This window comes from Schistocerca americana, chromosome 1 (genome assembly GCF_021461395.2).
Source record: "Schistocerca americana isolate TAMUIC-IGC-003095 chromosome 1, iqSchAmer2.1, whole genome shotgun sequence".
NCBI classification, from domain to species: Eukaryota; Metazoa; Arthropoda; class Insecta; order Orthoptera; family Acrididae; genus Schistocerca; species Schistocerca americana.
This window is the reverse complement of record NC_060119.1, coordinates 466,080,553-466,102,235: the sequence shown is the minus strand read 5'-3', so window position 1 is coordinate 466,102,235 and position 21,683 is coordinate 466,080,553. Positions and strand designations below refer to the sequence as shown.

Genomic DNA, 21,683 nt, shown 5'->3' with positions numbered 1-21,683 from the left:
GTGCCACGTTTACATTGCACCATTACAGAGGAAGGATGTATGCACCTTGGAACCAAATTTCAAAATGATAGGACAAGTGTTAATCTGCATCAAGGAATAACTTCCATTGTACTAAAGGGAGATATAGAGGGCAAAATCTGTAGGGGAAAACAGAGATGGCAATATATCCAACAAACAATTGCAAGCATCAGTCGTAAGTGCTACTCTGAGACAACAGGGCTGCACAGGAGAGGAATAGTGGTGTGCTCCATCACATCAGTAAGAAGTCTAAAAAACACAAAAAAAGAAGAGGAGGAGCAGGAGGAGGAGGAGAAGAAGAAGTAGTAATAATCTTTAGTAGGCATATTTATACTAATTGCTGCTTCAAGCTGGCTTGCTGAACAACAACAACAACAACAACAACAACAACAACAACCTAAATGAACTATTAACAGTAACCTTTTCTGAATGTATGTTATAATGATGGAGGGTATGATTGGAAATAAAACAGATAAAAACCTAATATGCTATGAATATTTATGGCAGGAGAAAAGCAGTCATCAAAACTGAATAAATACGGCAACAGTTTTTTTTCCTCTCTCTCCAGGGTTTTCTTCGAGACAGAAAGAAGGCGGCAGGGACAGCAGCTTACAAGAAAAATGACAGAAGTGCCTTACCGATTTTCCTCTGTTCTTGACTCGCAATTTCTTTGCTGTTATAAAATCAAATAATTTTCCATATTCATCTTTTTCAATACTACTAAATGTATGGACAACACTGGATTTTGTTTCAATTTCAAAATCAAATGACCTGTAAAATACAATTGTGAATTAGTGTAGCTGGTACTAAACCATTAAAACAGAAAAATCAAATATTACATGCAAAAGGCCAGTAAAAAAGTTTTGGTATAATGTAAATAAAAAAGATACTCACTGAAAGAGTATAAGCACTGAGTCATCAAATACAGAATTAAGAGGAAAGAATATTCCCTCGAGGAACTGCATTGCATTCTCATGTGAGAATGCTTCCACAATGACTGGCTTTTTTGTTAACATGGCTGTGTTTGAAGTGTCACTGTATACTTTTGTTTGGTTTGCCTGTTGCACTTTTTAACACAGGCTGAAATTTCTTTGTGTTGTTAGCAGTTCTGAAGATATAAGTTATTAATGCAAGAGTAATGATTTAAGTTCAGTGTTTATTTCTTTCAAAGTTCCTTTAATCGTTCTCATCAACCATTCAATGTTTTTGACTTTTTGTCCTTTGAAAAAATGATCTTATTTTACACTCCACTAATATTTTGCTTTAAAATAACATTTGCATTTTATATTTTGAAAAACATAGCTTGGACATCTAATTTTTAAATTTCCAGCACCCTTCCTTGTCTTTCTTACTAGGGGTGAAAGGCCTAAGTTTTTACTATACAAGCATTACATTTAGGTTTCAAATCGATATTTTTATTGTCAGTTTTTGAAAGAATTCCAGTGGAGGGCCCCCAAACCCCACACCACAATTCTCTTGTTCCCATTGCCAATAGCTTCTTCAAAAACTTAGCATCTCTACAGGTCTTGGAAACCAGTAAAGAACATCCATGGCCCATCTACCACTCAATTTCCTTGGTCCATTTCATATTCATTACAGCCATAACAACATCTTCCACACAAGTCTATTCTTTGATCCACATTGCTTGTTTACCTGTCCCTCTTAGCAGTTTCCTAAATGCATATCTCTACTATCCACTGACAACTTTCACTTTCTAAATAGGTTTCACAGTGAAGTCCATAAATCAAAACTTTTAGTATTCACTGACCATAAACTTCATGTTTAAGGCAAACTGAAAACTTGATCTTCGTAATTCTATTAAAGTTAGCAAATGCACCTTACATCATTTTTCCTCACTTTGTCTTTTGTTGTTCATCCAATCATCTTGAACAGCCCCGAATACAAATATAGAGTTTATTTGTCTTGATCATAAGATATAATGCTGATGATCAATTTAGATTGCTAAACATTCACCTTCAGTCTTTAACACCTTAGTTACGACAAACAACATGTATCAAGTACCAGAATATGCAGCAAGTATGTCATTACAACTTGCCAGTCTAGTGTTGAATTAAAAATTTGAGGTGAGGTTCTTTAGTGATCTTGTTTGATACGTCGGTGCAATGCAAATGCATGGTCTTCAACAAGAACTATCCTATGTGAAGTCTGAACAATCTGTGCATACATACGTGGATGAAAACTGAACAAGGTGCAGAAAGAATCCTCTGCTAGTTCCTATTATGATAAACATGTTCAGGGTTATACATGAAAATCTACTGAATATTATTTACCTTGTGCCACCACCACTTCTTGCAAAATTAACACTGACAATTTCTTCAAATCTAATATGCACAGGAGGCTTATGAACATAAATAAATCCCCTTTCCAATGGGTAGAGGTATCCAGCAGCTGCCTTGTATGAACAAGATATAGCTGGTGTACCAGAGTGCCTGCAAACAAAATTATATTTTTGAAGTATTTAACGCACAGCAACAACGTATCACAATATTTCTACACATTTTATACTTCAAAGTAACTGTTAACATAAGAAGATATTAAAACAAGTTCATAGTGCAAATTTTGCAACTTACCCAACAAAATTTCCTGGTGTTGTAATTTTTCTGTTTACAATGGCTTTCATAACTTTTCCCAAAATTTCATATGTTGGGCCAGTCATTTCCTTACTTAATTTTCCTTCATATTTTTCTTGCAGTTCCTCTCTGTAACAAAATTTGAAAAAGAATTTATTTTCTTAGAAAACAGAATAAAAGACACGTGCACACCAAAACTTTTTGACCACCTGCTTAATAGCATACTGGGCCACCTTTGCAACTCCATATACATGAATGATTCTGTATGGCACAAATTCGACAACTCCTAGGTAGGTTTTGGAGCTATGAGACACCAGATATCTATACACAGGTCATGCAATGCCTATAAATTACATATTGGTGGTCTGTGAGCATGGGACTGGCATCTGGTAGAGTCCCAGATGGAGTCCATCACTTTCGTACTATGCAAATTTGGTGTGCGAGATAGCAACATTAGTTCATTATCATGCTTTTTAACCCACTGTAACATGACTCTGGCTTTGTGACAAACTTTTATCCTGCTGGAAGATGCCATCACCATAAAGATGCGCACAACAGTAGCATATGACTGTCAGCCAGTTTGGCCATACCCGAGGCGCTTGGTCCCAGGTACCTTGCCATAACAATCTGTCATCTGTCATAATTGCTTACATTAGTGCTTTCCTTATTTGTAGCTCATATCACCATTACAATTTCTCCCCCTTTACCTCTTCTCCACTTATAAACTTTCGTTTACTACATCAGATACACACAATGCCACTGTGTGGCATTCAATCTCAAGGGCGGTAATGATCCAAATGTTTTGATTTGTCAGTGTATGTGCCGCTAATGGTTTTATGTAATTTGTGTTTATTGTTCTTGCAAAGGGGAAATATTTAAACAAGTCCTGTCTTCAACAGTTGGTGAAAGTGTCAAGCACCATGGAGAATTTGTTGAAACTGTTGAAGATGTGTGTTGTTGTGAACTATTTTACAGCCTTGAAGTCTATTGAAAGCCTAGCTGTTTTTATTGTTGAGCAGTGCTCAAAATTTTGCAATTTGCTGCTGACATTAGAGAGCTCCAAGATACCATTAATTCATGGTCTACAATCTAAGCTTAGTGACCATTCAAGAGATTAAAAATTATAGAGGAAGCATTCCCATCCCCAACACAACCTCGGATAAACGTCAAACTGCTGAAGCAAACGCAAGTAAATTTAACATCCCTGTTCTAATCTGCAGACAGAGCAAGCCTAATGAAACTGAACCTCTTAATGGAGTGTGACACAGGAAAGACTGTCATTTCTTCTATCAGTAAACTGTTTGATTCAAGAAACATAATGAAAGGTTATTAGACAGTTCTCAGCTAATGATGTAAATTCCCATTCTACAAGAACTTTCAACATCAGAATGTCTTGTAACATAGACAACATTAAGAGATTTAGTTGCTTGTTCTGGTAGAAAAGGTAAAGATGTTGATGCAAGTGCTATTCTTCCTTCCTGGAAATCAGAGTATGAGCACTTTGTGGGAGCTGCAGTTAAGACTTTGTGGATTCCAGTCATAATATGTTGATGGTGAGAGGTCATTTTCAACATATTGCAATCTACTGTCTGACAGGAGAACAGCTCTGACTCCCAGTGATATGGAAGATATGGTATCGCGTCTTTCTCAGACTAATTTGCAGATTATGTACAGTGGCAGTATACATGTCATGAAATAAAGATGACGCCTAGTGTAGATCGGGAGCATGTTAGTTCCGTACAAAAGTCAAAAAATAACGAGGAAAAGTGTTCGATATGCAACAAATTCTGTGTGTATTATGACAGTACATGTATGCCATGTTATATTATCGCAAAAGTAGACGCCAAAAAAAACCTGGTAACAGGAAAATGTTATAATCAGGCATCTCATCCAGCAAGTACTTCGACTCATTCGTGGGAAATGGTGAACTCTGATACAACATGCCATAGCAAGAAACGTGTTGTATAAGGTATAATGTGCTTAAATTGTAAAACGGTTTTTCATTATTCGTGTGCTAATGTCAGTCCTAAAAGGAAACTATGGTTCTGCAATAGCTGTTTCAAAGGCGACTTAGGCCAAAAACCTAATATGAGAAACACCAAAGACAAAGTTATCAGTGCTCTACTGGAAGAGTTTTCAGTTATAAAACATCACGAACATGAACAGTATGAAAAAGAAGCAAAGAGGCTTAGCGTTTTACCTCAAGATACTGTAACTTTTGTTAATAACAGTTCTGTTGTTTATGTTTGTAGAAAGTGCGGGAAAAACACAAACAGTGGTGTAACCTGTTGCGAGTGCGAAAGAAAACATCAGTCTAAAACTCCCGTCCATGTTCCAAAACTTTACATTTTAGGCGATAGCCACAGCCGCGGTATTGTCTCATGCATAAATAAAGCTTCAAATGTGAAATCGATGAGCTTTGTAAAGCCTGGGGCGCCCCTCTCAGAAATAAGAAAACTAGTTTTTTCTGAAGAAATAAAAAAGCTATCTTCGAAAGATTTTGTTGTCCTCTTTGGTGGATCTAATGACATTTATCAAAATGATACATCTAAAGCCTGTTGCGAATTAAACAAGTGTTTATCTGAACTAAGTCATACAAACGTTATCCTCGTAAATACACCACAAAGGTACGACTTGATGTCCTGGTTGTGTGTAAACAAGGAAATTAGTGCCGCCAATGAACTTTTTTCCAGTATATGCAAACAATATAGAAATGTTTCTGTTGTTAATATTAATACCATTGGACGGAGATTCCGCACTGCTCACGGGCTGCACTTAAATGGCCTTGGAAAGCAACTTGTTACATTAAAGCTAATGGAAATTATTCAGAGACTGCAATACTTACCAACAACATCATCTGTGGTACCTGTATCATCACAGACAGTATCTCTAGGAGTGACTAATGCAGAATCAGATACAGTAACAGAAAATGCAGCAGAAGTACCTAAAGAAGCAATACTAACAGAAGTAGAATCAACAGCAGCGTCAGAAGAACCACGTTCAGTAACAGCAGAAGTAACTCCTCCAGCATTAGAACGAGCTCCTACAGCAGTAACACCATCTCCCTCACCAGCAGTAACAGCACAAACTACTTCACCAGAAATAGCAGAAGAAACACCATCAGCAACAGCAGAAGCAACTCCTCCAGCAGTAGAACCAGTTCCTATAGCAGCAGCACCATCTCCCACACCAGCAGTAGCAGAACCAACTCCTTTACCAGTAATAGCAGAAACAACTCCTCCACCAGCAGCAACTAAACCAACTTCACCAACAGCAGAAACAGTACCAGCTCCTCCTCCATCACCTTCACCTTCAAGAGTAGCAGAAAAGAATAGACCAGTCACAGTAAGTAAAGTATCATCTTTGTCTCACGATGAAGTGATACCAAATGATTTGGGAAAACATGTTCCTATAAAACTTGTGGACAGTAAAGTGAAACAAACTTCCAACCATGTTTCAAACAGACCCAAAAAATTACCTAAGAGAAATGAAGATTTTTTATGGTTTATCCCAAGGAAGTCCAACCGCCACCTAACATAGATTCCAGGGCTGAAAAATCAATTAAATGTTCTCCATTGCCCCATAATACTGTACTCCTCCCCTCCTGTGACAGTAACTCTATCTTATTTCTGCACTTAAATGTCAGGTCTCTGAAAAATAAAGCTGATGAGCTTGGTATACTATTAAAAAGTAACAAAAGCATGATTTTATGTATAAACGAACATTGGTTAAAGGAAGAGGATATAAAACAGTATGTACCATCAGGTTTTAGATTAGCTACATACTTCTGCAGACCCAGTGAATCCTGTGGGGGTTCATCCATATATATATTAGCAATGATCTAGACCTAAAGTTTTCTGTTCTTGAAGTTAGTGACCTATGCACTAAAGGTGTTTTTGAGGCAGCTGCTTTTATTATACCTAGTATACAGCTCATAACTGTGTCTTTATATCACACTCCTGAAAGTAATGTAGAACAATTTATAGAACGTTTAGAAAAACTTGTGATCAGTATACAAAAATATACTAAATACAAAATTTTAATCTTTGGGGATCTAAACATAGACATTAGGAAAATGACAGCCAGAAATGTTAATTTAGTAAACATGTTAAGATCCTATAATCTCTTTTGTGCTAATGAAAGTCCTACAAGGCACTCCTCCTGTCTTGACAATCTAATAACAAATGTATACAAATGTGATTTTGAGCTAGGCTTACTTAATGTCGATTACCTGTCAGACCATAGAGGTATATGGGTGAAACTAATTACTAAAAAACCAAAAGAAGACGAGGAACAAACTCAGTGTGTCAGACTATCTACAGATACAAATATTAGCAAGTATAGAGAAGAACTGAAGTCTATAGATTGGAATACTGTGATACATTCCTCTAGAAATGTTGATGAAGCCTTCAGCACATTTCTCAAAATCATTTCTGAAATCTTCCACACATGCTGTCCACTGGTTAAAAAACAAAAAAACAAAAAAGTTAGGAAACCTAGCCACTCAACTTTACAGAAGTGGTTTTCACCCCAATTACAAAAACTGAGACTATTGGTAATTACTTGTCACGATAAGGTCAAAAAGGGAGCAGTAGATAAAGAAACTTACAAAAACCTGAAAAGAAAATATAGATCTGAAATTAAAACAGCAAAGTGTAAGGCAAATGGTGATTTCATTAAAAAATCACACAATAAATGCAAGGCTGCATGGAAAGTAATAAAAGCAGAGCTAGGTATGGATATAAACTACAAAGACAACACAAATGCTGCTAACATCACTGCTGATGATTTCAATCACTTTTTGTCAACTCTGCCAATCTTAGCCTTCCAACCCATAGCAACCAGAATTCCAATTCAACACATACACCTATTTCTCGCCCCATATCTGGCAGAAATTTTCAACAAAACATTACAAACATAGTGTCATCTTGTAAATGGAGAGAAGTACAAGTAACTGATATAATTAAAGCAACCTCTAAATTAGGATACTCTAGATCTGAAGATGTGTATGGCCTGTCAAACTATGTAATTAAAAAAGTTGTAGATCTCATAACATACCCTCTTTGCATACTGATAAACTGGATGCTCTCGAGTGGACACTTTCCAGAATGTCTCAAAAAAACAGTTGTCATACCATTATACAAAAAGGATGACAAGTCCTGTATCAATAATTATAGACCAATTTCAATTCTGCCGATTCTCTCAAAAATAATAGAACATTGCATAATGCAGCAAATATGCATACACCTATCAGACAATAATATATTAAATGATTCTCAGTATGGATTCAGGTCAAACTTATCAACAGTCAAAGCAGTTGAAAACCTTATCTCTTTTGTACTAAGCGCATTTGAGTCAGAATTATCTGCTGAAGCCATTCTAATTGACTTGAGTAAGGCTTTCAACTCAGTTAACCACAAATTATTATTAGATAAACTGTGTTGCTATGGAATCAAACACTTGGAACTCTCACTAATTGAATCATACCTCAGCAATAGAAAACAAATAGTAAAGCATAATGACCAACAATCATAGACTTTAAGTATAAAACGAGGTGTTCCTCAGGGCTCAGTGCTTGGCCCTCTACTATTTATATTGTTTGTAAATGACTTTCCGAACAACTTACCCTGTAAATCTATCCTCTATGCTGATGACACAACATTAGCTAATTCTGGAAAGGATATAAACATATTGAAGGAGGAAAGTGAAGAGTGTCTCAAAATATCTAATATCTCCAGAATGAGATTTTAACTCTGCAGCGGAGTGGGCGCTGATATGAAACTTCCTGGCAGATTAAAACTTTGTGCCCGACCGAGACTCGAACTCGGGACCTTTGCCTTTCGCAGCCTCTGGAAACATCCCCCAGGCTGTGGCTAAGCCATGTCTCCGCAATATCCTTTCTTTCAGGAGTGCTAGTTCTGCAAGGTTCGCAGGAGAGCTTCTGTAAAGTTTGGAAGGTAGGAGACGAGGTACTGGCAGAAGTAAAGCTGTGAGTACCGGGCGTGAGTCGTGCTTCGGTAGCTCAGTTGGTAGAGCACTTGCCCGCGAAAGGCAAAGGTCCTGAGTTCGAGTCTCGGTCGGGCACACAGTTTTAATCTGCCAGGAAGTTTCATCTAATATCTGGTTTAAAGCTAATGACTTATCTATGAACCATGAAAAGACTGTCAAGATAATCTTCAGTTTATCAAACAGTAACATGGAGTTATCATCTGTTAAACTACTAGGAATGCACATTGACTCAAAATTAACTTGGGACACACATACAGATTATGTATGTCGAAAGCTATCACGAGTTATCTACCTACTAGCCAAACTACACACATGTGTTACACAAGATTTATTGCTTCAGTCATACTATGCCTTCTTTCATTGCCATCTACAATATGGCATTCTTTTAGGGGGTAACTCTCCAGGAGCCAAAAAAATTTTCACTTGGCAGAAGAAAGCAATTAGACGTTTGTACAGAATCACTGACAACAAGACCTCATGTAGACCTTATTTTAGAGACTTAAAAATTCTCACAGTCCCATCTCTTTACATATATTGTTGCCTATTAAACATAAAAGAAAACTTAAACCACTACACTATATGGAAATCAGTTCATCAACACAATACTCGACAAACAAATATGATTGACATACCCACAACCAGGCTTAAGAAAACCCAATCTAGCTATTAATACATAGGCATAAAATTATTCAACACTTTACCCGTACAGGCTCAATTGGTTTCAATGGGTATTTTCAAAACTAAAACCAAAGTGTGGATGAAGAAAAATACTTTCTACAGTGTAGAAGAATTTCAGAATAGTTGTAAAGATGATCTAATTTATTGATAAACTAAGGCTTACAGTATAGTTATGGATGTAGAGGCAGCTAGCTATAAGCTAATAGGGTACAACACTATCTTTTTTTTCCATGTAATATTTTTGTTATATGAAACATAATGAACAAATAGCTATAATACTTCTGACAACATTGATTGCATGTTAATGCTGATAAATTATGGCTTACTGTTATGTATGGATCTAGGTGTAGAGGCTGTTGTGAGCTAATAGTTTACAACATTGCTATATTTTTACTATGTAATATTTTGGTATGTAAAACATAATGTACAAATAGCTGTAACTCTTCTGACGACGTCGATTGCATGTAGGTGCTGAAAGATGGATAAAATAAATAAATAAATAAATAAATGTTTTCCAAACATTCACGCTTTGATGTATGTGTTTTCATCAGATTTATAATTTTCATGCTTTTGAATTTATGTACAAATAAAAGATGTTTCACTGCAAATATGCTATCAATGATTTTTGCTTTAGCTTTTATTGTTGAAACTGGGAATAAAATTTAGCAAAATTGACAAAATAATATACAAAAAGTTAAAAATACACTGATACAGCTTTTTAAAAATGATGAAACCAGGCAAAAATTTTCATTACAAACAGTTGCCTCTAATTACAACCTTAAAAAACTTATGATCATTCTTTATTGAACAGCCATCACACAAAAATGTGATACAGTTGCAATGTGTGGCTGTGTTGTTATGGCAGTTTTACAACTGTATTCACTTTCACTTAAAGCTTCAACTCTCTTTGGCTAATAGATCTTTCTAAACGGATGCACTCAAAGTTCTGATCCTTTATAGCTACTTTAAACTATGTTTTTGATATAGTGCATAATATACTTGTCAAATTTGTAAATGGGTTCTTTCATAATTCTCAGTGAGATGCTACAGTTTTTTCTTACTCCTTTTGCCAATTTGACTTTTTTTTTCTTAATTTAAAAATTGATCCACTTTCCTCATTTCTTTTCCACTTTTAGCAATTGTCTCCAACAATTTTGTTTTATTTTCTTTGGTATGATCTCATACATTTTTTTAAAAACCATTTTTCTTAGTGAATTTTGTTCTGGCACTTTAAATTCCCTGTTTTTTCCTGCCCAACAACAGTGTCAGGATTTGGGAATTGTCACATAAAATAACAAATTGACTGGACATGACGTACAAAAACACTACTGCTTTTATAATGTAGTGCAAAGTTACAAGAGCAGCACATGCAAAACTTACTCTGATATAGGTAGTTCAACAGTAATGTCCTCTTCTTGACCAAATTGAAAAACAAGGTAGTGGTACCTTGTCTGACCCTGCTTTATTGGAGGATCCAAACTGACCTGTTTTAAAATGAAACCAGAAAATGTAAAGCAAATTTATCTACTTTTAAGTACATAGCAATTCATTATATCTCAACAATAATGAATATCCATCTACTGATCTTGCATAGTATCATTCTCACAAATATGGTCTTTTTTATGGTTTAATATTCAGCAGCCTACTTTGAGATACACAAATATGTGACTGAAGTCATTTATGGAAAACCTAAAAAACTTACCACATGGCCTAGTGATGGACTGAACACTGCTTCTCTCAAATGGAATGTGTGTAACTGGAATATCTGTTATTAAGACAAAGAACACACACACACACACACACACACACACACACACACACACACCACACACACTCAAGCAAAACAAAATTTAAACCATTTAAAAGAAGAGAAATGGCAGTTGATTACCAATGTTAATGGAGATGATCCCAGTTCATTCAGAAATAGTGAATTTCATAAAGGATGCAACCAAATAATTGCTGGAAGACTTCAACCAAATAGTTTTTACAATCCATTCCACTTGCAAAAAATGTACACTATGCACCACAGAAGTAATCCTCCGCCACCACCACCGCTGCTGCTTAAACTGCCAAGGGGGAGGTGACCACGAGAAAAGATTCAATAATCAATGAAAGGATAAGTTCTCACCCAATCAACAGCAGCAAAAAATGGTATAAAGGGAGTACAATTCACTACGAATAGGAACGTAGAGCAGAGATTGCGTAACTGTGAACAGTTCAGCGATAGGGTTGTTCTTATCAGAATCGACAGCAAACCAACACAGTGAACGATATTTCAGGTATACATGCTGACATCACAAGCTAAAGATGAAGAGATAGAGAAAATATATGAGGATACTGAAAGGGTAATGCAGTATGTAAAGGGAGATGAAAATCTAACAGTCATGGGGGGACTGGAATGCAGTTGTAGGGGAAGGAGTAGAAGAAGTAGTTCAGGAGAATATGGGCTTGGAACAAGGAATGAGAGAGGAGAAAGACTAATTGAGTTCTGTAACAACTTAAGCTTTTTAATAAAGAATACTCTGTTCAAGAATCAAGAGGAGGGAGTATACTTGGAAAAGGCCGGGTCATATGGGAAGATTTCGGTTAGATTACATGAGGGCCACACACAGATACTGGATTGTAAGGTGTGCCCAGGAGCAAATATACTTCTACCACACTGTAGTAATGATGAAGAGTAGGATGGATCAATATGCAAAGAAGTGGCATACAGGAGTACTGAGGAATGATGAGATATGCTTGCAGACTAAAGATACAGCAATGAGGAATTCCTCAGTAGGCAGTACAGTTGGAGAGGAATGGACATCTCTAGAAAGGCCTACCACAGAAGTTGGAAAGAAAACCACCAGTACAAAGAAGGTAAGTGGAAAGAAACCAAGGGTGACAGAAGAGATACTTCAGCTGGTTGATGAAAGAAGGAAGTACAAATTTATTCAAGGAAATTCGGGATTACGGAAATACAAGTTGCTGAGGTATGAAGTAAATAGGAAGCGCAGGAAAGCTAAGACAAAATGGCTCCATGAAAAATGTGCAGAAATCTAATAAGAAACGATTGTCGGAAGGACTGACTCAACTTATAGGAAAGTCAAAACACACTAGGATAAAACTGAAAGCTAGGATGGTAACATTAAGAGTGCTATGGGAGTTCCGCTGTTAAAGCCAGAGGAGTCAGCGAATAGTTGGGAAGAGTACATTGAAGGCCTATATGAGGGGGAAGATGTGTCTGATATGATAGAAGAAGAAACAAGAGTTGATTTAGAAGAGATTGGGGACCCGGTATTAGAATCAGAATTTAAAAGAGCTTTGGAGGACTTAAGATCAAATAAGGCAGAAGGGATAGATAACATTCCATTAGAATTTCTAAAATCATTGGGGGAAGTGGCAACAAAACGACTATTCACGTTCGTGTGTAGAAGATATGAGTCTGGCGACATACCATCTGACTTTCGGAAAAGCATCATCCACACAATTCCAAAGACGGCAAGAGCTGACAAGTGTGAGAATTATCGCACAATCAGCTTAACAGCTCAAGCATCTAAGTTGCTGACAAGATCAATATACTGAAGAATGGAAAAGAAAATTGAGGATATGTTAGACAATGATCAGTTTGGCTTTAGAAAAGGTGAAGACCCCAGACATGCAAGTCTGACGCGGTTGATAATGGAAGCAAGACTAAAGAAGTATCAAGACACTTTCATATGATTTGTTGACCTGGAAAAAACGTTCGACAATGTAAATTCGTGTAAGATGTTTGAAATTCTGAGAAAAATGGGGGTAAGCTGTAGGAAGGGACAGGTAATATACAAAACGTACAAGAGCCAAAAGGGAATAATAAGAGTGGACGACCAAGAACCAAGAGCTCGGACTAAAATGGGCGTAAGACAGGGATTTAATCATTCGCCCCTACTGTTCATCTGTACATCGAAGAAGCAATTATGGAAATAAAACAAAGGTTCAGAAGTGAAATTAAAATTTAAGATGAAACAATATCAATGATACGATTCACTGATGGCACTGCTATTCTGAGTGAAAGCGAAGAATAATTACAGGATGTTCTGAGTGTAAAGAACAATCTAATAAGTACAGAATATGGATTGAGAGTAAATTGAAGACAGTTGGAAGTGATGACAAATAGCAAAAATTAGAACAGCGAGAAACTTAACATCAGGACTGATGGTCACGAGGCAGATGAAGTTAACAAATTCTACTACCTAGGGAGCACAATAATCACCGACGGACAGAGCAAAGAGGACATCAAAACAGGCTATCACTGCAAAAAGGGCATTCCTGGCCAAGAGAAATCTACTAGCATCAAACATAGGCCTTAACTTGAGGAAGAAATTTCTGCAAACGTACATTTGGAGCACAGCATTGTATGGTACTCAAACATGGACTGTGGGGAAAGCATAACTGAAGAGATTAGAAGCATTTCAGATGTGGTGCTACAGATGAATGCTGAAAATTAGGTGGCCTGATTAGGTAAGGAATGAGGCGGTTCTGCACAGAATTGGAGAGGAAAGAAATATGGAGAAAACACTGACGAGGAGAAGGGGCAGGATGATGGGATGTCTGTCAAGACATAACCGAATGACTTCCATGGTATTAGAGGAAGTTGTAGAAGGCAAAAACTGTAGAGGAAGACAGAGATTGGAATACATTCAGCAAGTAATTGAGGACGTAGGTTGCAAGGCAGGCACAGGAGAGGAATTCGTAGCATACCACATCAACACCTGTCAAAAGATCGATGACAAAAGAAAGGTATTTCAAGAGCACTGGATGTTGCTGAAGGTAGATTAGTGAAACCAAATCCAGTTGCAGAAAATTCACATGTAGGGGGAAAAAAAGATGAAAAAAAAGAAGGCATATAAAGTAGGTTTAGAAATGTCTCCCCTAGATAACAGCAACACATTATTAGTTCTGACTGCAAATAAAATTCAAAAAAGGTGATGTGATTTGCTTCTCTTCAGGAAGTTTCCACGGAATTTTATAGATTACTTGATGGTATTTCTGATGATAAAGCATATGATCTTAGTTTGCAATTCTTTCATTTTAGGAAAAATTTAAAGTAATGATACTGTTGATCAACATGTCTAAACTGAAAACTTTATGGAATGATTTGAAGCATGAAATAAACAACAATGCCTGGACGATTACGTCTGAAAGTGATAGAACAGCTGATTACTTGACTGCACAACTGTGTGCTGGTAAAAAGTTTTTATCAAATAAAGAAAAACAAAATACAAATCAAGACACACTCACTTTAGGTTCAAAAGAAGGGAAGAAATATTATACATGCTTCAAATGAAAGACAAAAACAATCTGCCATTACCGCAAAAAAAAAATCAAATCATCTGATCAAACAATGTCAAAAGTAGATAGTAGATAGCAGATGGAAAGCTACCAAAATCACAGGCAAGCTGTAATTCTCAAGCGGACAAAGATTCAGATAAGAAATAGAGTTTGCTACGATATCAGATGTGTTTTAGTCTTGACTCCAATAAAAGCCTATGTATGTGGGATAATGGTGCAACAAGCCATGTTACCAATTGAAATGCTCAGTTTTAAAACCTCTTTAGTCACTCTCCTGACAAATTCATTTTATTATGTGGCATAATTAAATTTGAAGGGTAGAGATGTCATTATGTGCTAAAAACCAGTAAGTGTGCTGTACACTGCGGCCATGAGGGGGCTGTTAATATATTCTAAAAAAGATATGTAACATGAAGGAATGATCCAAATGAGACAGGAATCGGTAGATAGGCTGTACATGTACAAACAGACGATTATAATTTCAGAAAAAACTGGATGGTTTATTCAAAAGAAAGAACTTCACAAAATCAGCATGTCAGGAATGCATTGGTCAACCACTAGCTCTTATGCAAGCAGTTATTTGGGTTGGCACTGATTGACAGAGTTTTTAGATGCCCTTCTGAGGGCTATTGTGCCAAATTTTGTCCAATAGGTGCATTAGATCATCAAAATTCCCAGACAGATGGAGGGCACTGCTTAAAATGCCCCAAACATTCTGAATTAGGGAGAGATCTGGTGACTTGCTGGCCTAGGTAGAGTTTGGCAAGCACAAAGACATGAAGCAGAAACTCTTGCTGTTTGTAGTTGGGGATTGTATTGCTGAAATATAAGCTCAGAACGAAGGGCAACAAAATGGGGCATAGAATACTGTCAACATACTGTTGTGCTGCGAGGGTGCACCAGATGACAACCAAAGAGGCCCTGCTATGGAAAGAAATCGCACCCTATACCATCATTCCTGGTTGTCAGGCTGTATGGCAAACGACAGTCAGGTTGTTATCCCACTGCTGTCCAGGACATCTCCAGCCACATCTGCAGTCTGTAATACAATTGACTGGAGTATACTTGTCCTCAGTGATGAATCCCACTTTCAACTGAGCCCCGATGACCAGCAAAGACGTATCTGGAGATGTCATGGACAGCAGTGGGACACCAACCTGTCTGCAACCCACCATATGACCCAACAATCAGGAGAAATGGTCCTGAATGCCATTCCTTTTCTTAGCAGGAACCCTATGGTTGTCATTTGTGGCACCCTTACAGAATAGCAGTACATCAATGGTATTCTATGCCCAGCTTTGTTGCCCTTACTCTAGAATTATATTGCAGCAAGATAATGCCCATCCACACATGGCAAGAGTTTCTATTGCTTGTCTTCATGCTTGCCAAAACCCTTCATTTGACAGCAAGGTCAATGGATCTTTCCCCAATTCAGAAGATTTGGAGCATTTTGGGAGGGGTCCTCCAGCATCTGGGGGTTCTGACAATCTAATATGGCAACTGGACAGAATTTGGCCCTATGTCCCTCAGAATGATGCCCAACAACTCTATCGATCAATGCCAACCTGAATAATTGCTTGCATAAGGGCCAGAGGTAAAGCAACACATTACTGACTCGCTCAGTTTGTAATGCTCTTTCTCTTGAATTAATCATCCAATTTTTGTGGAATTGTAATCATTTGTTTGTCTTTGCATGTACATCATTCTTTGAATTTCCATCCAATTTGGATAATTCCTTTGTGGCGTGTTGTTTTTCTTTTGTCTTGGAGTGTATTTGCTTTGGTTTTGAAACTTCGTAAATCCCTAACTTGCAGGGTTTCTCACCATAACAGTGTTTTAACACAAGAGTGTACTGTCAGTATCAGCAGCTGGTAACACAAATTTCAAAAATTGTGGGAAGCACATTGCTTTTAGTTTGTCAAGAGAGATTTCTGATTGTTTATGCTGCGCAAGCATTTCTTCTTCAGACAATAATGATGTTAGCGCAAAAAAAAAAAGGGGGGGGGGGGGGGGGGAATTAGAAACAACAAATGTGCAACATAATAAAAAATGCAAGCATGAAGCAAACTCTGTAAGCAGGTTACAATAATAAAGAATTGCATCCACAAAATTGTAATGTTCCTTGCAAGCAAGTTTTCTACTTGGCCTATTACTTTCTTATTAATGATATGCGATTTTATTGGAAATAAGTATTAACTTACTCCAACCTTTTTGTTTGAAATGTTGGAATTTGTGAAAGATAACCTCTTTCATATTCAATGTAATCTATGATGTAATTAAGTTTAGTTATACCAAGAATGGATTCATAGGAGGATTACACAGTTTTCCACAAACAACCAACATGTTGCTTATTTACAGTCTCTCATCACACTTGTTGCCATACAAAGAAAGGCGGCCCCTTCTAAAAAATCCAACAACTGTAGGGAAGAAACCTTTCATTTATGGTATAACAACCAAAAATTGGAGGCATATTGATTGTAAGAAAGTGTTTTGTATCTTACATGGGATTAATGAAGATTGAGTTCACTCTTTCTGTAGTCTTTTGCATGATGGGAAATCTCCTGTTGATGAAAGATGTTTAGGGAGGCCCTCACATGCAATTCCAGGACATGTTGTGAAAACTAAAAAGGTCCAATTTTGTTTTCTTTCTATAAGACAAAGGAAGCAGGCAAAAAGGAAGACAAACATCTCAGAAATGAGATCAACAGGAAGTGCAAAATGGCTAAGCAAGGATGGCTAGAGGACAGATCTAAGGATGTAGAGGCATATATCACTAGGGGTAAGATATATACTGCCTACAGGAAAATTAAAGATACCTTTGGAAAAAAGAGAACCACATTTAAGAATATCAAGAGTTCAGATTGAAAACCAGTTCTAAGCAAAGAAGAGAAGGCAGAAAAATGGATTAGTATATAGAGGGTCTATACAAGAGTGATGTACTTGAGGTTAATATTGCGGAAATGGAAGATTACGTAGTAGATGAAGATCAAATGGGGGATACGATGACGTGTGAAGAGCTTGATGGAGCACAGAATGAACTGCGTCGAAACAAGGCCCCGGGAGTAGACAACACTGCATCAGAACTACTGATAGCCTTGGGTGAGCTAGCCATAACAAAACTCTACCATCTGGTAAGTAAGAAGTATGAGACAGGTGAAATACCCTCAGACCTCAAGAAGAATGCAGTAATTCCAATCCCAAAGAAAGCAGGTGTTGACAGGTGTGAAAATTACCGAACTATCAGTGTAGTAAGTCACGGTCACAAATTACTAACACGAATTCTTTACAGACGAATGGAAAACTGGTAGGAGGCAATACTGACCCTATGACTTATCTTAGGAGATAGATTAAGGAAAGGCAAACCTAAGTTTCTAGCATTTGTAGACTTATAGAAAGCTTTTGGCAATGTTGACTGGCGTACACCCTTTCAAATTCTGAAGGTGGCACAGGTAAAATACACGGAGTGAAGGGCTATTTACAATTTGTACAGAAACCAGATGGCAGTTATAAGAGTCGGTAGGCATGAAAGGTAAGCTGTGGTTGGGAAGGGAGTGAGACAGGGTTATAGTCTATCCCCGATGTTATTCAATCTGTATGTTGAGCAAGCAGTAAAGGAAACAAAAGAAAAATCTGGAGTAAGAACTAAAATCCATGGAGAAGAAATAAAGACTCGGAGGTTTGCTGATGACATTGTAATTTTGTCAGAGACAGCAAAGGACCTGGAAGAGCAGTTGAACGGAATGGACAGTGTCTTTAAAGGAGGGAATAAGATGATCATCAATAAAAGCAAAACAAGGATAATTGAATGTAGTCAAATTAAATCAGGTGGTGCTAAGGGACTTAGATCAGAAATGAGACAGTTAAAGTAGCAGATGAGTTTTGCTGTTTGGGGAGCATAATAACTGATGATAGTTGAAGTAGAGAGGATATAAATTGCAGACTGGCAATGGCAAGGAAGGTTTTTCTGAAGAAGAGAAATTTGTTAACACCGAGTATAAATTTAAGTGTGAGGAAGTACTTTATGGAGTGTAGCCATGTGTGGAAGTGAAACAGGGACGAAAACTACTTTAGACAACAAGGGAATAGAAACTTTCTAAATTTCGTATTACACAAGAATGCTGAAGACTAGATGGGTAGATCATGTAACTAATGAAGAGGTACTGAATAGAACTGGGAAGAGAGGAATTTGTGGCACAACTTTACTAGAAGGAGGGATCAGTTTGTAGGACATGTTCTGAGGCATCAAGGGATCACCAAATTAGTATTCGAGGGCAGCGTAGAAGGGTAAGAATTGTAGAGGGAGACCAAGAGATGAATACACTAAGCAGATTCAGAAGGATGTAGGTTGCAATAGGTACTTGGAAATGAAGAGGCTTGCACAGGATGGAGTAGCATAGAGAGTTGCATCAAACCAGTCTCTGGACTGAAGACTGCAACAACAACAACAACAACAACAACAACAACAAACATGACAATAATAAAATTTTGATTTTTTATTCTTAAAAACCTGTTAAGTCACAGAGTTGTTAAGGTAGCTACACAAAAATTTAATAAGCAGCTTAAGTGCATATCATATCATGATGTTTCATAAGCATTAATCCTCAGAGGCAAAGCAGTTTACAAAAAGTTACTAGTTTATCCAGCAATTAGTTTTTTGTCTTTTTCTCACACGTTTACATTATGTAGCATACAGGGTTTAAAAAATAACCGATTAAATTACAAAAATAACTTCACACAATCTGAAGCATTTCTGTCAGCACATACTCTTACCACTGCAGGTGGGCCTATTGCTGAAGTGAATAGGAGAGCATCTATGGACATTGGAGGAACAGTAGAATGAAATTGGCAGAAACCGGAAATGGGAGATGTATGATACGTACCAAAAATTTGAAATTATTCATTTTCTGTTCTTGCCGAACAGGATAAAAATACAGATAGTGAATTTGTACAGCTAGTATAAAAATGAAGTCCTAAAATTTATTCAAATATTGTACTAGTGGGTACAAGGTCATTTTGGAATTTTATTCAAATTACACCTGAGAATTTTTAAACCAGTTTCCTTTTGTAGTAAATGCACTCAATCAAGAAAAATTTATTTCACTTCTATCCTGAAAGATTTGGGTACCTGAATAAACGTCATATGAAGGAAATTATCCACAAAGAGTTGAAGGGTCAATGTGGGTCTGGATTCTTGAATTATGTAAAGTTCGTGTTTACAGAAAAGTTAGCAAACTTGCTTTAGCCAGGAGAGAAACAGCACTCAAATCAAGAGTTTTGATTCATGCAAGTGAGTGTCATCTGTTTCAAGGTACAGCGTCTGAACACTGTTATACTTTTTGAAGATGATTATACAAAATTTTGAGATATCTAGTTCATCATAAGTAAATATGAGGATGTTCATAACTGAGGCATTTTACAGCTGAAGCAAAGCTTCCCCAGGCATTGTGCTAGCCTTCTTTTAAGTGATAATGAAGGAGAGTTTAGAGAAATTCTACATAAAGATAGCACAGTTCAATGTCTGACAATGCCCTACACTTCACAGCAAAATGGCTGCACTGAAGAGAGAATCCTATCATTGAGGGAACAGCCTGAACCACAATGTGTGTTTGCAGTAATGTTCTAGTGTCTTTGGGTCAAAATGATAAATTCAGCTTCAGACATTTTAAATCAAATACAACCTCCGCTGTATCTGGAGTGTCTTTTTATGAATTTTGGTATGGCATCTTCGGTATGGCATCAAACCTAGAACAAAGCATTTGCATATAACAGGAAATGTTTACCACACTTCTGTTCTAAAGCAAATAAGATGTATCAGATTGCTGTACAAGGAATTTTGATTGGTTATGATGCAATGGAAAGTTATTATATTTGGTGAAGACATGATAATCAGGTCTTACGATGTCATCTTTACCACAAAAGACATTACTTCAGAAGTAAGACATGTCTACTTCAGTAACCATATATTCAAAATGAAGATAGGTAATTACTGATGAAGGGCACAGGGCAAGTCATACAGCAGGGACAAGCCATAGGGTAGGGAAATGGGTGCAGAGGTACACAGGGTCTGACCAGGATGTTGCAGAGATTGGTGGGGGGGGGGGGGGGGGGGGGGGGGGAAGGGGAGGGAGGGGACGAAAAGCAACTCTATGTGTGGTGTGCAGAATGTCATGCAGAATGGATCTCATTTAAGGGCATGATTTTAGGAAGCTGTAGCCTTATCAAAATAGCTGATAAACACAGTCAGGACTGGAACAGTACTGACTGACAGGAAGTGTAGTCCTGGTTGTTTTTTAGAGCGATCAGCAGTATCAGGATTGGATGTGATGGCACAGGAAATCTGCTTTTGAACTAAGCTCGTGGTGTAATTACACCAATGAATGCCAAGGTTAGAATAGTGATGTATTGCTGTAAACAGTGTGCATCTGAACAAATATGTTTGCCTTGAATGCCAAGGCTACAAGTGGGAGAACATTTGATATGGGAAGGATGGCAACTATCAAAATGTAAGGACTGTTGCGTGTTAGCAGGTTTAATGTGAACAGAAATGAGTAGCTGATCTAGCTGACCTTCGTGAGAATGATTTATTACTATTTGAGATGTGGGGTGCTCAACAGCATGGTCACCAGTGCCCTGATGAAAATACAGCATGCCAATCTCATGGGTGGGGACAAAGGCTGTCCTAACATGCGGAGCAGCTGATAATGCATTGAAGTCTGGCTCCCTTCCCAACCAATTTAGGAAGCCTCCCACTGGAGGAGACGGAAGCCACGTGATAAAGGGCTATGTCTGATGCATAGCCTGGTAAACAGAACTTCTTTCCAGGATGAGGCTGACACGAAGTCCACCATGTCTGTGTGGTCCGTCTGAGCGACCACAGTTTGTTTTCTATCATCTTCTATCATTCAGTCTCCCACTGACACATGATGCACCCAAAATGAGACAATGTGTGCAACGGGCTGGGCCACTCAATTCCAACGCGCTTCCTTGGCTGCTTTATTGGCCGTATCACTTCCCTGTATCCCGATATGGCCAGGTACCCAGCAAAAGATCACCACCTTGCCACAATGTTGGAGCCAC

At 37.6% G+C, this 21,683-nt stretch overlaps 1 protein-coding gene across 2 annotated transcripts in view; it reads right to left on the bottom strand.

The window, feature by feature from the left end:
* Positions 1-21,683, bottom strand: part of LOC124603563 (FACT complex subunit Ssrp1) — a 91,221-nt gene that overhangs the window by 16,763 nt on the left and 52,775 nt on the right. For both annotated transcript variants that reach the window (XM_047136406.1, XM_047136407.1), the window contains exons 7-10: positions 10,677-10,780; positions 2,610-2,738; positions 2,310-2,468; positions 657-789 (exon numbers count right to left, since the gene is read on the bottom strand). In XM_047136406.1, coding sequence (XP_046992362.1) covers positions 657-789; positions 2,310-2,468; positions 2,610-2,738; positions 10,677-10,780 — 525 coding nt within the window. The remainder of the gene's footprint in view (positions 1-656; positions 790-2,309; positions 2,469-2,609; positions 2,739-10,676; positions 10,781-21,683) is intronic.